The 15,554-nt window shown below is 44.8% G+C and overlaps 1 protein-coding gene across 5 annotated transcripts in view; it reads left to right on the top strand.

Annotated features, from left to right (window-relative positions):
- Positions 1–15,554, top strand: part of GOLGA3 (golgin A3) — a 44,966-nt gene that overhangs the window by 20,307 nt on the left and 9,105 nt on the right. For all 5 annotated transcript variants that reach the window (XM_081893191.1, XM_081893190.1, XM_081893194.1 and 2 more), the window contains 10 exons: positions 1,020–1,181; positions 3,679–4,047; positions 4,710–4,787; positions 6,276–6,539; positions 7,439–7,533; positions 9,465–9,681; positions 10,450–10,593; positions 12,668–12,865; positions 13,923–14,039; positions 14,626–14,765. In XM_081893191.1, the coding sequence (XP_081749317.1) occupies positions 1,020–1,181; positions 3,679–4,047; positions 4,710–4,787; positions 6,276–6,539; positions 7,439–7,533; positions 9,465–9,681; positions 10,450–10,593; positions 12,668–12,865; positions 13,923–14,039; positions 14,626–14,765 (1,784 nt within the window). The remainder of the gene's footprint in view (positions 1–1,019; positions 1,182–3,678; positions 4,048–4,709; positions 4,788–6,275; positions 6,540–7,438; positions 7,534–9,464; positions 9,682–10,449; positions 10,594–12,667; positions 12,866–13,922; positions 14,040–14,625; positions 14,766–15,554) is intronic.

Here is a 15,554-nt window from a genome sequence, read left to right as displayed (position 1 = left end):
CTCTATTGTTTCTACTTGTCCAGAATTGAAGGGGCATTGTCTCACTGAGTAAGCAATCTTCCTGTATCAACCTTCAATGACAGCCGAAGGGAGGGCACAACATTGTGCCAGGGTAAAGACCCTCTGGTGCTTAGGGACGTCGAGATTAGTTAGATATGCCGTGGGGGAGGCAGAGTACCTGATGGATTTATTGGCAATAAAACTTGGGGTCTTGGCTAGACCCAATTAGCGCTCTGTGTCTGCTACACATTGCTTAATGAGAGAAGCCCAGGGGTGAGATTTTAGTTGCCACTGCCTGTTTCCGTGTGGATTTAAAATCATCATTCATAGTTAGTGGGGCAAGGCCAAGGGGAAATAAAGAAGCAACACCATTTTTCTGCTTCCCTGGAGCATTTGCAGTCTCAGTTTGCAGTACAGCACATGGTGCTTAGCAGTGGTTGTTCAGTTGCTAGCTTGCCCTCTGGTCTGAATATTTGTTAAATATTCACTGTTGTTAGCCGTTCTGAGGGCGGGATATAAATAAAAAATTATTATTATTATTATTATTATTATTATTATTATTATTATTAGAATAATAGGACAGCTTTGTCGTAAAATGCTTCCCCTGCCACCCTGTACCACCCAAAAGAAATCAGAATGCACATTATTTATTGAATTTGGAGAGGGTAATATGGTAAGTGAGTGATTTTTTTTGGAGCAGATTCTGGATCATCTGGGTGGGAAATTAATTTGGGGTACTGGGTTTAGTAATTGGACTAATTTGGGGTATCTGGGGTGGGGTTTAATTTAATTTTAAAAATATTTGGGGTGATGAATAAGTGGAAGATCAACCATATGTATAGCCTAACATCAACATTGGCCTGAAGAGTCATTTCTTCAGAGCTCAGCAATCTTGATTAAGGTTACATAACTTATTAAGAGAATGAAGGACTGGATTGTTTGATTCCCAAAACTCCTGCCTGTATTGTGTTGGTCACTTCCTCTTTCACTCATTAGAATTGTCTGCTTCTTCCTGACAGGCTGACATGTTAGACCAGGAGGCAGCCTTCTTGCAGATCCAAGAGGCTAAGACCATGGTGGAAGAGGACTTGCAGAGAAAACTGGAGGAGTTTGAGGATGAGAAGGAGCAGCTTCAGAAAATGGCGGATTCTGCAGCAATATTGGAGCAGGAGCTAGAACAGGTATATGCATCTGGTAGAGCAAAGAGCTTTTCACAGAAAGCTTTGCAAAAGCCTATTCCAAGTTTGCATCTTACGACTGGAGAGAAACAAAACTGGAAGCAGGAGATGCAATCCAGCAAACAGGAGTAAAGGACCCCTGACAGTTAAGTCCAGTCACAGGCAACTCTGGGGTTGCGGCGCTCATCTCACTTTACAGGCTGATGGAGCCAGCATACGGCTTCCGGGTCATGTGGCCAGCATGACTAAGCCACTTCTGGCGCAATGGAACACTGAAACCAGAGCAGCGCACAGAAATGCCGTTTGCCTTCCCGCCGGAGCAGTACCTATTTATTTACTTGCGCTTTTTTGGGAGGGGGCATGCTTTTGAACTGCAAGGTTGGCAGGAGCTGAGACCAAACAATGGGAGCTCACCCCGTCACGGGGATTCGAACCACCAACCTTCTGATTGGCAAGCCAAGAGGTTCAGTGGTTTAGACCACAGCGCATCTACATCCCCACAGCACCACCCGCGTCCCTCATCTATTAGACGTCTACATTCCACATCATCCTTGTTTGCCTACCACACTGGTTTCAAATTCCAACCCTCTACTCCAAGCCGCATGAAAATTGCTGCAGGTCTAGGGGGACCACTTAATTTTATTTTATTTTTTGGTCTATTGTAGAAATTGCAATGCACTGTGCTAGATGCTGTTGGATTTTTAACTAAAAAAATTCCTTCCAGTAGCACCTTAAAGACCAACTAAGTTAGTTCTTGGTATGAGCTTTCGTGTGCATGCACACTTCTTCAGATACACTGAAACAGAAGTTACCAGACCCTTCTATATAGTGAGAAGGTGGGGAGGGGTATTACTCAGAAGGGTGGTGGGAATGCGTGATTGGCAGATAGCTGTGATGAGCCTGTTGACGACTCTTAACGACTGCAATAGGTCTTACAGGAAAAAGCAAGGGGTGAGAAGGTGAAAAATGGCTTTGTCATGTATAATGAGATAAGAATCCAATGTCTTTGTTCAGACCAGGTCTCTCCATGGTTTTAAGTTTGGTAATAAGTTGCAATTCAGCAGCTTCTCTTTCTAGTCTATTTCTGAAATTCCTTTGTAGTAAAACAGCTACTTTGAGATCTTGTATAGAATGTCCTGGGAGATTGAAGTGTTCTCCTACTGGTTTCTCTGTCTTGTGATTCCTGATGTCCGATTTATGTCCGTTTATTCTTTGGCGTAAGGTCTGGCCTGTTTGTCCAATATAGAGAGCTGAAGGACACTGTTGGCATTTGATGGCATACACAATGTTAGACGATGAGCAATTAAATAGTCCCGAGATGGTATGTGTGATGTTGTTGGGACCAGTAATGGTGTTGTCCGGGTGTATGTGGCAGCAAAGTTGGCATCTGGTCTTTTGACTATGGCAGACCAACACGGCTACCTATCTGTAACTGGATTTTTAACTGGATTTTTATTACTTCTTTTATTTCTTATATACAGTAATGTATTACGCCTGATTGATTGATTGATTGATTGTGTGTACCGTCCTATACCCAGGGGTCTCAGGGCAGTTCACAGAATAAAATCAATATATAAAATCACAAAATACATAATAAAAATAAAAACAACCCAATAATGCCCCCCCCACAAAAAACACATTTTAAAATGGCATAGGATGTAAATCAGATCAACCAAAGGCCTGGTTAAAAAGGGACATTTTTGCCTGGCGCCTAAAGGCGCCAAGTGAATTTTCCTGAAAAGAATATTTCACAGATGGGGAGCCACTGCAGAGAAGGCCTGTTCTCGTGCTGCCACCCTCTGGATCTCCTGAAGAGGAGGCACATGAAGGAGGACCTCAGAAGATGATCTCAGGATCTGAGTAGGTTCATATGGAAAGAGGCGGTCCTTGACATATTGCGGTCCTGAGCCATTTAAGGCTCTATAAGTCAAAACCAGCACTTTGAATTGGGTCTGGAAACTTATTGCTAGCCAGTGCAGTCGGACCAGGATCAGTGTAATGTGCTTAAACCTTTCTCTGGTGAGCATCCTGGCCGCTGAATTCTGCACCTTGACTTCCATAGAATGCAACCCTAGGAAATGCTCTGTCCCTTCCTGCCGCTGACCTAATCCCTTGGATTGGGGTAGCCAACTTGGTTCCCTCCAGATGTTTTTGGGTAAAACTCACACCAGCCCTTGTCAGCATGGCCAGTAGTCATAGATGATGGGAGTTGTAGTCCAACAACATCTCGTGGTACCATGCTGGCTGCCTTTGCCATAGGTGATAGTACTCTAGGCTCAGGGATGGGGAACCTGTGCCTGCCTGGATGTTGTTGGTCTCCAGTTCCGTTCAGCCCCAGCCAGCATGGGTCAAGCAGTCAAGGATGATGGGAGCTGTAGTCAGGCAACATCTGGAGGGTTCATGGGTTCCTCACTCCCACTCTATAGATCTTAAGCGCTGGGTACGTGATGTGTGCATTCATAATGGGAGAACACCCTAACACATTTCCCCTTCTATCCAGCTGAAATTGACGTTGCATCAACGAGATCTTCAGGTTGCGGCTTTGCAGCAGGAGCAGCTGGACCTCATGAAGCAGCTGACTGCCACCCAGGAGACACTACAGACCCGAGAGCAGTCACTGGGCGACCTCCAGACACGTTATGATGAGCTGGAGGCCAGGCTGACGGAATTGCAGGGAGAAGCCACCTCAAAAGACGACACTATCCAGTATTTGCAGAACGAGAAGATTGTCCTGGAAGTGGCTCTGCAGGTAGCAAAAGGCGGCAAAGAAGGACTGAAGGAAGGAGTCCAACATTTAGGAGAGAGCACTGAGGCGGCATCAGATGTTCTGGAGCAGCTGAGACAAGAAATAGTTGTAAAGTCAAGCCAGGTAATATACACTCTTCTTAATTGTGTTTCTGCTCTTTTATGCACTTATAATCATCAACACACCTGTAGGCCAGGGCAACCTGCACAGAAAATGTTCACAAACCTTTAATAATTTTTTTATTTAAATATTTTTATTGGTTTTTAACATGCAAAATTATAAAACATACCACACAATTTATCACAAATACATTCTTATTGGACTTCCATCAGCACCTCTGATAATCCTCCGTCTTAATCACTTCTTACGCATTTCCTAACTTAATATTGCCTTTACATCTCTTAACATACCACGTCTCCCTTCTCCATTTTTGCAATATTTCTAATATCATTCCTTACAGAACTTCTTGCAAAATTCACAAACCTTTTAGAACAGGGATGGCCGATGTGGTGCCCTGCAGGTGTTATTGGACCACAATTCCCATTATAAAAAAAACCTATTAATTGATTTATATGCCACTTATGTTCCAGAGTGGCTTTTAAGCAACTTTTCCCTTCTTTTCCCCTGTTCTGGCTGTTGCTATTAATCAGCAGGGTGCACTTTGGGATCATGTGCTGTAGAAATTACACCTGAGAAAATTCTGGATGCCACAAAAGTAGTTCACTTCTCTAGTCCTCGTTCAGTGCCCAAGTAATATTGATATTATTATTCCCCACCCTCCATAGGTAGAAAATCTCCAGCTTGAGAGTGCCAGTCTCAAGAAGCAAACCCAGAAGGTCAAGGAGCAGTTCCTTCAGCAAAAGGTGTGTGTCTATATAAGTGTTTTAAAATACCGTATTTTTCCGTGTATATTTTCCAACTATTTTGGGGGATTCAAATTTAATAAAATGGGGGGAGGTGGCTCAGAGTTGTTGAGCTTTTTTCACTTTTGGGGGGGATTGCACAGGGTTGTTCAGCTTTTTTTAGGGGGGATTGCCGAAAATCACTCGTACGCAATGCAAAATCTGCCTATCGCCTGTCCCCTCACCAGCAGAAGCTGCCAATCACCCGCCCAATTGCCGGAGCATCAGCCAATCCACACCAGCCCTTGACACAACAACCAATAACATGCCCAATAGCTGTTGACAGACACAGCAGCAACTAATCAAACGTTCACCCTATGCACTACCCATGTATAAGACAACCCCCACTTTTAAGCATGATATTTAAAGAAAATAACCTAGTCTTATACATGGAAAAGTATGGTAATAAAAATAAATAAATAAATGGCTCATAAGGATGTCAGCTTATGACTGGGGAACTTGGGGGTCGAAATATCACCCTTCAGGCCTTTCTGTCTGGCTCTCAGAACTCTTCACATGCCATACATCCCACCAACCCTACTTCTCTTCCTCCTTGAGTGCTTGAATATGTCCTTGAACCTGGACGGAGAATAGAGGTATGTGTGTGTCAAAACTTGCCTCCTTTACAAAGGCAAAAATTTCTAATTGTTGCTCCACCCACTTTTGCCTGTGGCCACACCCACCAGTGGCATGCAGCCTTTGGAATATTGGTGAGAAGGGAATGTGGCTCTTGAGCGGAAAAGGGGTCAAAACTCCTGCTGTAGTTTTATATAGTGTAATTGCCAGTGTGGTGCAGTGGTTAAGAGCGGTAGTCTTTATAATCTGGGGAACTGGGTTCGCTTCCCCGCTCCTCCATATGCAGCTGCTGGGTGACCTTGGGCTAGTCAAACTTCTCTGAAGTCTCTCAGCCCCACTCACCTCACAGAGTGTTTGTTGTGGGGGAGGAAGGGAAAGGAGAATGTTAGCCGCTTTGAGACTCCTTTGGGTAGTGATAAAGCAGGATATCAAATCCAAACTCTTCTTCTTCTTCTAAAATGAGGACGCCCTTCTCTTAGTCCTGCCAGCCTTACGGGCTTGCTTGGTAGGAACGTGGGAGAGGGCCTTTTTGGTGTCTGCTCCCACATGCAGGCAACTCCCTCCCTAGAGAATCTAGGCTGACTCCCTCCTTCACCAGCAGGTGAACACTTCCTTTTTCCAACAGGCTTTTGGTAACTGACTGCTTTTAACGAAAGGGTTCGTGCCGTGCTGTCCCTATTGTAATTATTGGTTTGGTTTTAATATGTTTTGTATACATATATTTTACCAATTTTAAAAAATGGTTCCGTCCCCCCGTGGGTCTTATTTTTAACTGTAAGCCTCCTTTGAGTCCTATCAAAGGCGGGGTGTAAATAAATATGTAATGATATATAATGATAATAATAAAGCTAAGCATATCAATTTCTTTTCCAGGTGATGGTGGAAGCTTATCGGAGAGATGCAAATTCAAAGGACCAGCTGATCAGTGAACTGAAGTCCACCAAGAAGAGGCTGGACTCTGAAGTGAAAGAGTTAAGACGGGAGCTGCTCCAGCTTCAGGGTGAAAAGAAATCCGTGGAGGTTGAGAACTCGAGGCTGGGGAAGGAGGTGTCTCGAGTTCAGCAGCAGATGGAGGAATTGGAAAGCCAGTTGCAAGCAGTCCAAAGAGAGCGAGATGACATGGAGAGAGAGTTGCAGGTTCAGATGAAGCCTTTGTTGTCCTCCTTAACGTCCATAATAATGCTTCGGATCAGCCTGTTGGAATACGTAGAGAGTAGCTATGCTGTGGACATTTTTTTGGAGGGCAGCAAGCCCTCCATCCCTGGTAAACTGTGATGTGAATGAGCCTAGCCTTTCCCAAAGCTCTCGTGATCTCCTGCTTCTCCCTTCAGCATGGCCACAATGGGGAAATCATAAGTTTTTACTTCCTTTACAATCATTGTTTAGTGTATAATTTGAAACTTGTTTTATGAGCGATGGTGGACTCTCCTTCCTTTGGAGGTCTTCAAGCAGCGGTTGGATGTCCATCTGTCATATATGATTTCGTTGAGATTGCCGGATTGCAGGGGGTTGGACTAGATGTCCCTTGGTGGTTCCTTCCAACTCTACAAATCTATGATTATTATATTGAACAATGTATTATTTGAAGTCAGCCAACTGTGGCTTGAAGTTGCCTTGTTTCAGGATAAACCATTGTTAAATTTAACCACGGTTCAGCTGGCAAAACAAGCTGTGGTTCATTAAAAAACCCACAAGTGAGACCTTCCTAATTCCTTGTGCCTGCAATGGAGTAGGATGGAGGGGAAGGGCAGAACTATGAGACATGGGGAAAGCAAGGCTCATTCCCATCATGATAAACTATGGTTTATAATGACAGTGAACATTGACCTGCATAGATGTTGGAGTGATCTAGAAAGGCAGTTCACAAATTACCATCCCAGAGTAAATTGGATTGTTTGTGGGCCATAAAAGGTCCACAAATTAGTTTTGTTTGAGTTCACCCACTGAATGTGTCGCCTTTGCCCAAGTATATAAAATTAAGACCTTTTTATTACAGAAGAACATGTAGCTTACAGTTCTCCTGTCCTGCTTTTCAGACATTGCAGTTTGACAGGGAACAGATGTCTGCTCTAGCTGAAATGAATGAAGTATTAAAACGGCAGGTTGACGAAATGCAGCAGGAAACCAAAATGTGAGTATGACAGATTACACCTTGCCTAGAATAGCCACAGCAACTAGTACTCATTGATTTTGTTCATCAAGTGCCTATGGGGGGGGGGGGAATCTGCAATCTATTAATGGGGGCATAGACTTCTTTTTGCCTTTTATCTGGGTTTCTGATTCCTATAGCATTGATGTCATTTGTCACATAATGGTAATCTAAGAACAAAGCAGCACCAAATTAGTTTTTGACATCTTGGGATCACAAACATTCACTATTTATATGGGAGTTTTTTCTTTTAATTAAAGGTAAATGGGTAGTCTGAAGTAGCTTCAATTGCCTTTAAAATAAGATAAGCTTTTCTTGCCCAATGAGACTAAAAATGTATTTAAGGCAGATTAAAAAGCATTAAAGCCAAAAGAGTGGCTTTGATTCTTACAATATGCCTTGGTCTAATTGTGTGGTATGATTAATTTGCTTGCCTGTGTTAATGCGGTGCATGTTTGTGATCCCATTTGTTACTTAATCCTCTTTAGTGCCAAACTACAGTGGAATTATTGTTGGGAACGTTGCCAACGTTCTGCTTTTAAGGCTGTTTGTTCTTTAGCATATGCTGTGTACCACTGATGCCATATCAGTCTTCTGGGTCAGATTCAGGTTGGATTAGATTTAGAGTGATACCAATGTCTTAAGTAGACTCCCCCTCACCCCTCCTAGCGGGGGGCAGCTCTGTTGCAACATCCTTGATGCAAAATGTGACAGGCGTTGGGTAGTCCTTAAGCTAGCAGTTCGGAATACAGACTGATCTGACTTAAGGGATATAGCCCATTGGAAAGTTCTCGTATGGGGCTTAATGCAGTCCCGCTTTCAATGAGGCTTGGGCATGAGCTTGTGTAGTAGCGTGGCTAGACTAGGCCCTAGGAGGCCATGGTTCAATTCAACCCTTGGCCATGAAGCTCACTGGGTGACCTTGGGCAAATCACTGCTTCTTGCCCTAACCGTACATCATAGGGTAGTTGTGCGGATTAAATGAAGAGGGACTTTGAGAGAGTAATTCCTATCATTTCCCTAGTTATTGTGCTGTTGGGTTTATTTCAGAGTTTCCTGCCTATTCCCCACTTTGCCCATTTCACTTAATTAACAGTTGAAAGAGAACATGATCCTAGTGAACAATGACTAAGACTGGTCATCTTTGTCTGCCTTCTGTCTCCAACTTATCCCACTGCTATTTTGATGGCACCCATTCAGGTGTTAAGGGACGCGGGTGGCGCTGTGGGTAAAACCTCAGCGCCTAGGACTTGCCGATTGCATGGTCGGCGGTTCGAATCCCCGCGGCGGGGTGCGCTCCCGTCGTTCGGTCCCAGCGCCTGCCAACCTAGCAGTTCGAAAGCACCTCTGGGTGCAAGTAGATAAATAGGGACCGCTTACCAGCGGGAAGGTAAACGGCGTTCTGTGTGCTGTGCTGGCTCGCCAGATGCAGCTTGTCACGCTGGCCACGTGACCCGGAAGTGTCTGCGGACAGCGCTGGCTCCCGGCCTATAGAGTGAGATGAGCGCACAACCCTAGAGTCTGTCAAGACTGGCCCGTACGGGCAGGGGTACCTTTACCTTTACCTTTCTATTCAGGTGTTAAGTAGATTTTCAGGGTACCTAGATTTACACCTGCTGACCTTTATGCAAGGCATGAGAATCTCAGGATGTTTCTAAATGCTCTCCAGGTTACATTTTTTGAGATCAGACTGGTACCAGGGCCAGGAAAGTTTGTAATAGAGGGTTCCCTGTCTATTAAGTTATGTCAACTTTTTTATAAACCATAGATTAAGTTCAGATTGAAACGTGCTTATTCGCATCATGGAAGAGTGTATAGCTGGCTGGAACCTTTAAATGTCCAGAAGGTGTGGTCCTACTCGTTCATCTTAATGTGGAGCTTTTTTTGAGGTAGTTTTTTCATATTACTTTCAGGGCCTTTACTGAACAGAAGCAAAAAATGAAACGACTGGGCTCAGATTTGAGCACAGCACAGAAGGAGATGAAAGCAAAACACAAAGCTTACGAGAATGCAGTTGGGATCCTCAGTCGCCGGCTACAGGAAGCCCTCTCAGCAAAAGAATCGTCTGAAGCAGAGCTGGCCAAGTTGAAGGCACAAATCTCTGACAGTGAAAACAGCCAGGCTGGCCTAGTAAGCAAAATTCCTGAGCAGGCCTAACTTCACTCACTTAAAACAGGAGTGGGGAACTGGATCTGACCCAGTGAGTCAGTTGTCTATCTCCTTCCCTCACTGGAGACCACTGGGGGGTGAGGGCACCCACCTGACGTCCAGAAGACATCAGGTGACCCATTTTGGGGGGCCTGCACAGTTTGAAATCAAACTGTTTGGGCAGATGTGCAGCCCGCAAAACATGCCTTGAAACTATTTGCAAGACCCAGTGATCATTGAGTTTTGCAGAACCCTTTCAGAGTGCCTTTCCAAGCGCTCTGCAAGTTCTGAGAATCAGCTTATTGCTGGATTTTGCAGAGTGATTTGTGATGGACTCTGCACAACCCGACGATCAACTGATGGTAAGGTTCTGCCGAGTGCTTTGCACAGGGCCTGCAAAACCCCTTTTGGCTGAGCTATCTATCTATCTATCTATCTATCTATCTATCTATCTATCTATCTATCTATCTATCTATCTAATCTATCTATCTATCTATCTATCTATCTATCTATCTATCTATCTATCTATCTATCTATCATCTATCTATCATCTATCATCTATCTATCTATCTATCTATCTATCTATCTATCTATATCTATATGATGGCAAGGGGTGTGGCATCGTCGAAATGGCCTTGTGGGGCCTAATGTTGCTTGTGGGGCCGATGTTCCACACCCAAACTTTAAGCAATTGAATTCATACCCCAACTGAGATGCCTAACTAGACTTACTTTGTCCTTTCGCTTTCAGGAAAGGATTCAGGCACTGGAGACAGAACTGGAGGTTCTCGGCCACAGTAAGATGGTTCTAGAAAAGGAGCTGCAAGAAGTGATCTCGCTCACCAGCCAGGAACTGGAGGAGTACAGAGAGAAGGTCCTTGAACTTGAGGACGAGGTAATTGTGTTGGCTTCTTGTTATCCTATATCTCCTTGATGTGGTGCTTCTATAGGCTGGATGCATGTAACCAGTTCCTGAGGATCAGCACTGGTCTAGATCTGTCTAGTGGAGGCAGCCTGGTTCAGAAACTGACCTATGAACTACAGCTGTTGTGCGGAATATATCTCAGCCAAAGGGCCACATTCCTTTCTGGGCAGCCTTCTAGGGTCTGCATGCTGTGGTGGGTGGGGCCAGAGGCAAAAGTGGGTGGAGCCATGAATGTACGTGTTAGCGTTTGTACAGAAGGCAAATAACAAAAACAACAACAACACTATTATTATTTGTACCCCACCCATCTGACTGAGTTGCCCCAGCCACTCTGGGGGCAATCCTGCTCTGCCTTCCAGCATTGTTACATGTATGTATATGTCAAGCATCTTGAGCACTGAAAAAAGCTGTACGAATGCTTGTTGTTGTAATGCCATATGTGGTGCTTGGGTTCAAGGCCTAACAGATTCCTTAGCCCTCTGGTTAATGCACGATAGCCAGTGTAACATGAGGCACTACGATGCTCTAGACTGGGCATTGATTTGTGAGTTTTGCCGTGCGGGAAGCTCAGCTGTGCAGCATAGGACAACATCGAAATGAATGCAGATGATGTAAGGACATCCTCCTCCAGGTCCGGACAGAACCAGTTTCGCGGGTGCACCAGCTGAAGTCAACCTGATGCAACATCTGTACCTTAAATTGTTTTGATCAGGATGCCTCCAGGGTCTGAATCTATACATAACACTTCTCAACTCTGCAGTTACACAAATATACTCATTATCTCGCTTTCCTCCTCCGGGAAGAAGTGATTTCCTTTTAACGCGTGATAATTTTTTAGTTGAAAACACTGGAAATTTCTACAGCCCATTTAAAAAGTAGGAACTCCACAGCGGTCTGTCCCGAAACCATCTTTTAGATTTGTATTTAAACAACCTGAAAAGCTTGGTTGAAAAAAAAATTAATTCCTCCATGCTGTGCAAGTATCTGGGCAACTAAGGTGATAGTTTTTTAAACAGATACAAGTCTGGAATACAGTTTGATTGTTTTACTTCACTAGCTATATTTCTGTACCACCCTTTAGCCAAAAAAAGTTATCTGGGCAGTGCACAGACAAAAGGTGGAACCAAGAAGTGAAGCAAACAAATGAACAAACAAACATAGTCATACCTCGGTTGGTTGGAGCCTGGTGCTGATAACACCAGGGTTACAGGGTTGATTCCCATAAGGGACAACTGCATATTCCTGCATTGCAGAGGTTTGGGCTAGATCAGGCATCCCCAAACTTGGCTCGCCAGATGTTTTGGGACTACAATTCCCATCATCCCTGACCACTGGTCCTGTTGGCTAGGGATGATGGGAGTTGTAGTCCCAAAACCATCTGCTGAGTTTGGGGATGCCTGGGCTAGATGATCCTCTGGGTCCCTTCCAACTCTTTGATTCTAGTGTCATATCCAACTTAGTCCTACTCAGAATAGACCCATTGACATTACTGGATGTAACTTAGTCATGCCCATTACTTTCAGTGGGTATGAGTAAGACCAATTGCCCATCCAGTCTGGCATCCTGTTTTCCCAGTGGCCTTCCAGATGCCTATGGGAAGCCTGCAAGCAGGACCTGGGTGCAACACCACTCTCTCCTCCTGTGGTTCTTAGCATCTGGTGTTCAGAAGCATCCTGCCTCCAACTATGGCAGTAGCATTGGATATAAAACAGCATCTGAATAAAGCCAGCAACAGAAATAAAGCAAATAGCTTTAAAAGCATAAAAAATGGAACTCAGAAAGGCTTTAATCTGTACTAGATGAGCCTCTCTGGACAGTGCATTCCATAACTAGGTGCCACTACTGAAAAGACCCTAGAAGCCATCTGACAGGTATTCGAGCAGAAGGGCCTCTGAAGATGACTTTAGGGTCTGGGAACTTCTAACAGATAATTCATCGGTTTATAAACAGGGTTTCTTCATTGTTTGCTACTCAGTGACATTCAGTGAGCCTGCAAAGTGATTCCTTATAGTGACTGCAGTAATCGTTCCTATTGTTCATTTAGCTTCAGGAAGCCAGGGGTTTCCGGCGAAAGATAAAGCGACTGGAAGAGATGAACAAGAAGCTCTCCCTTGAGCTGGAGCATGAACGCGGGAAGCTCACTGGTCTCGGCCAGTCCAACGCAGCTCTGCGGGAACACAACCGCATCCTTGAAGCAGCGCTAGCAAAGAGAGAGGCGGACCTGGTGCAGCTGAATCTTCAGGTACTCTGAGCCATTTCTGCCTGGGCTGGTGCTGTAAATCGGTTCCAGTTCTTTAGGTTCTCATTCATTTTGGTCAGCAGTCTGTGAATATTACATAGGAGGGATGCATCATATTGGAGGGACACGGGAAAGGGCCTTCTTGGTGGCTGCCCCCAGGCTCTGGAACTCCCTCCCTGGAGAAGCTAGACTGGCTCCCTCCTTGTTGTTCTTCCGCTGTCCAGTGAAGACCGTCTTGTTCCAACTTGGGAACTGACTGCTTTTAATGAAGGGCTGGTGCTGTGCTGTTTTTATTGTAATTATTTGCATGTTTAAAGCAGATTGTATATAGTTTTAATAATTTCAATGTTTAATTCCCGCCCCCACCCCATGTTTTTAGTGGTTCTTGTTTTTATCTGTAAGCTGCCTTGAACCCCGTCAGGGGGAAAAAGCAGGGGATAAACACACAAAAACACACACTTGTACAACACGTAATCACTGTCAGCTCTAAGTGGTGCACAAGAGGCTCAATACACTAAGACTTAAAATGAGCTAAAACTCATTATAAAATCAGAGTTTGATTAAAAAGCCTGCTGGAAAGGAATTGAAATCAAACTCAACAGGAAGAGAGTTTCACAAAACTGGTTCCACAATGCTGAATGCACAGCTCCTTGTCACTATGAACCATGGGCAATGTAGTTTGTTAAGGTTTCCGAGAGTTGTTCAGAGACCCCTATTCCCTTCATCAAGCTACAATTCCCAGAGTGGTTTAACAGCCAATCCCTCTTCCCAGGGTGCTGTGGGAACTGTAGCTCTGTGAGGGGAATGGGAGTCTCAGAACAACTCTCGGAAACCTTAACAAACTACGTTTCACATGATTCTTTGGGAGAATCATTGGCTTTTTCAAGTGGTATGTTGACTTTTTCCAAGTATGATGCTGCTTTAAAGAGCATCTGGGGCCTTAGTTAAGCACACCTGCTCTCAGATAGCATCAGCCAATGCAATGAGCAAGCCCAAGGACACCAGCGTTAAGTCCTTTGTATCGGGAGGGTTCACCTTGTGGGTTTTGTTGATGGCCCAGGTCCAGGCAGTTCTGAAGCGCAAAGAGGAGGAAGACCAGCAAATGAAGCAACTAATCCAAGCCTTGAAGATGGCCTTGGAAAAGGAGAAGACAAAAGTCAACAGCCTTAAAGAACAGGTAAGAACTGGTGTGTGTGTGTGTGTTACTTTTCACCATGAGCATTTTAAGACTTGCCTGCACAGCTGGGCAGAGGGCCCTGTGTGTGGTATGCATATAAATGAGCAGCAGCCATTAAGGACTGTTGCATGATTATCGTTAAATGAGCTGTAAAGCCCTTCATTTCAGATCTTGGCTGAAGCCACAGGCTCAGTGGGTGGCCTCTGATACGCTAAGACCTCCCTAGTCCCTATTTTGGCAGCAGGAGGATGCCAAAATCGTCACATGACAGGCTTTTGCTATGATTGCCAAGGTAGTGCATGTAAGTTTTTGGACTACAATTCCCATCAGCCCCAGCCAGTGTGGCCAGTTGTCTGGGATGGGGGGAGTTGTAGTCCATCAACATCTGGAGGGCCAAAGGCTCCCCAGCCTTGAATGAGAGTGAGAAATCGCAGGTGATAAAGATGGAGAAGGGGCAATCTTGAGTTGTAGGCTTGTGGTCCTTAAACAGAGATGCAGCACACATGGGGGATGGGGTCAGGGAAATGGATGGGGTAGGATGGCGGAGATATAATGATCCATACACTGATGCTCTTTGCTGCTATAGGTTGCAACAGTCAAAGTTGAGGCAGCGCATAATCGGCGTCATTATAAAGCAGCTGCCCTTGAACTTGGCGAGGTGAAACGAGAGCTGCAGGCCAAAGAAGTCCTCATCCGAGCCCTTCAGGCTGAAGTGGACAAACTGCAGTGAGTATCACAAGGAACCTGAAACTACATTTCTATTAAAAATATGTATAGTTTGGTGTTTTTGGACAAAAAAAACATATATTTTAGGAGGAATTGCAAGGCACCCTCATGGGTTAACCATGAATGAAGGACGAACACATGAATATAGTGGTACCTCGGGTTACATATGCTTCAGGTTACATATGTTTCAGGTTACAGACTCCGCTAACCCAGAAATATTACCTCAGGTTAAGAACTTTGCTTCAGGATGAGAACAGAAATCGTGCTCTGGCGGCGCGGCAGCAGCAGGAAGGCCCCATTAGCTAAAGTGGTGCTTCAGGTTAAGAACAGTTTCAGGTTAAGTACGGACCTCCAGAACAAATAAAGTACCAACCCGCTGGGCCTGCCCCCCAACATCCCACCTGGTTCTACCCCACTGGTTTCCACACATTTGGAAGCCTTTATATGTGGGGAGGAGCCTGCACAAGTGCAGAACGTTGCCCAAGAAGTGGAGGTCAAGGGATGGAGTCAGGTGGCTGAGCTGTGTTGGAAGCCAGAATGGAGAGCTGGTAACTGAAGGAAGCTGCATGGATGCAATTATCTGCCTTATCCCCAGGAGGGGGCTCTCTTTCTCCTCTGTGAAGCAGCTCTGAAAGAATTCTATCCGCTGATTGCTCTGTGCCTCTTACTGCAACACACACAGCAGTTCTCCTACTTTGTGGTTCTTTGGTTGCCTGCTTTTGATGGTTACAGTCCCCCATTTTCATTCTAGCATAATTGCAACCTTGGTTGATAATGTACAGTGGTACC

The sequence above is a fragment of the Podarcis melisellensis genome (genome assembly GCF_964234715.1).
Source record: "Podarcis melisellensis genome assembly, chromosome: 16".
Taxonomy (NCBI): domain Eukaryota; kingdom Metazoa; phylum Chordata; class Lepidosauria; order Squamata; family Lacertidae; genus Podarcis; species Podarcis melisellensis.
The sequence above is the reverse complement of the archived record's forward strand: the minus strand, read 5'-3'. Positions and strand labels throughout refer to the sequence as shown.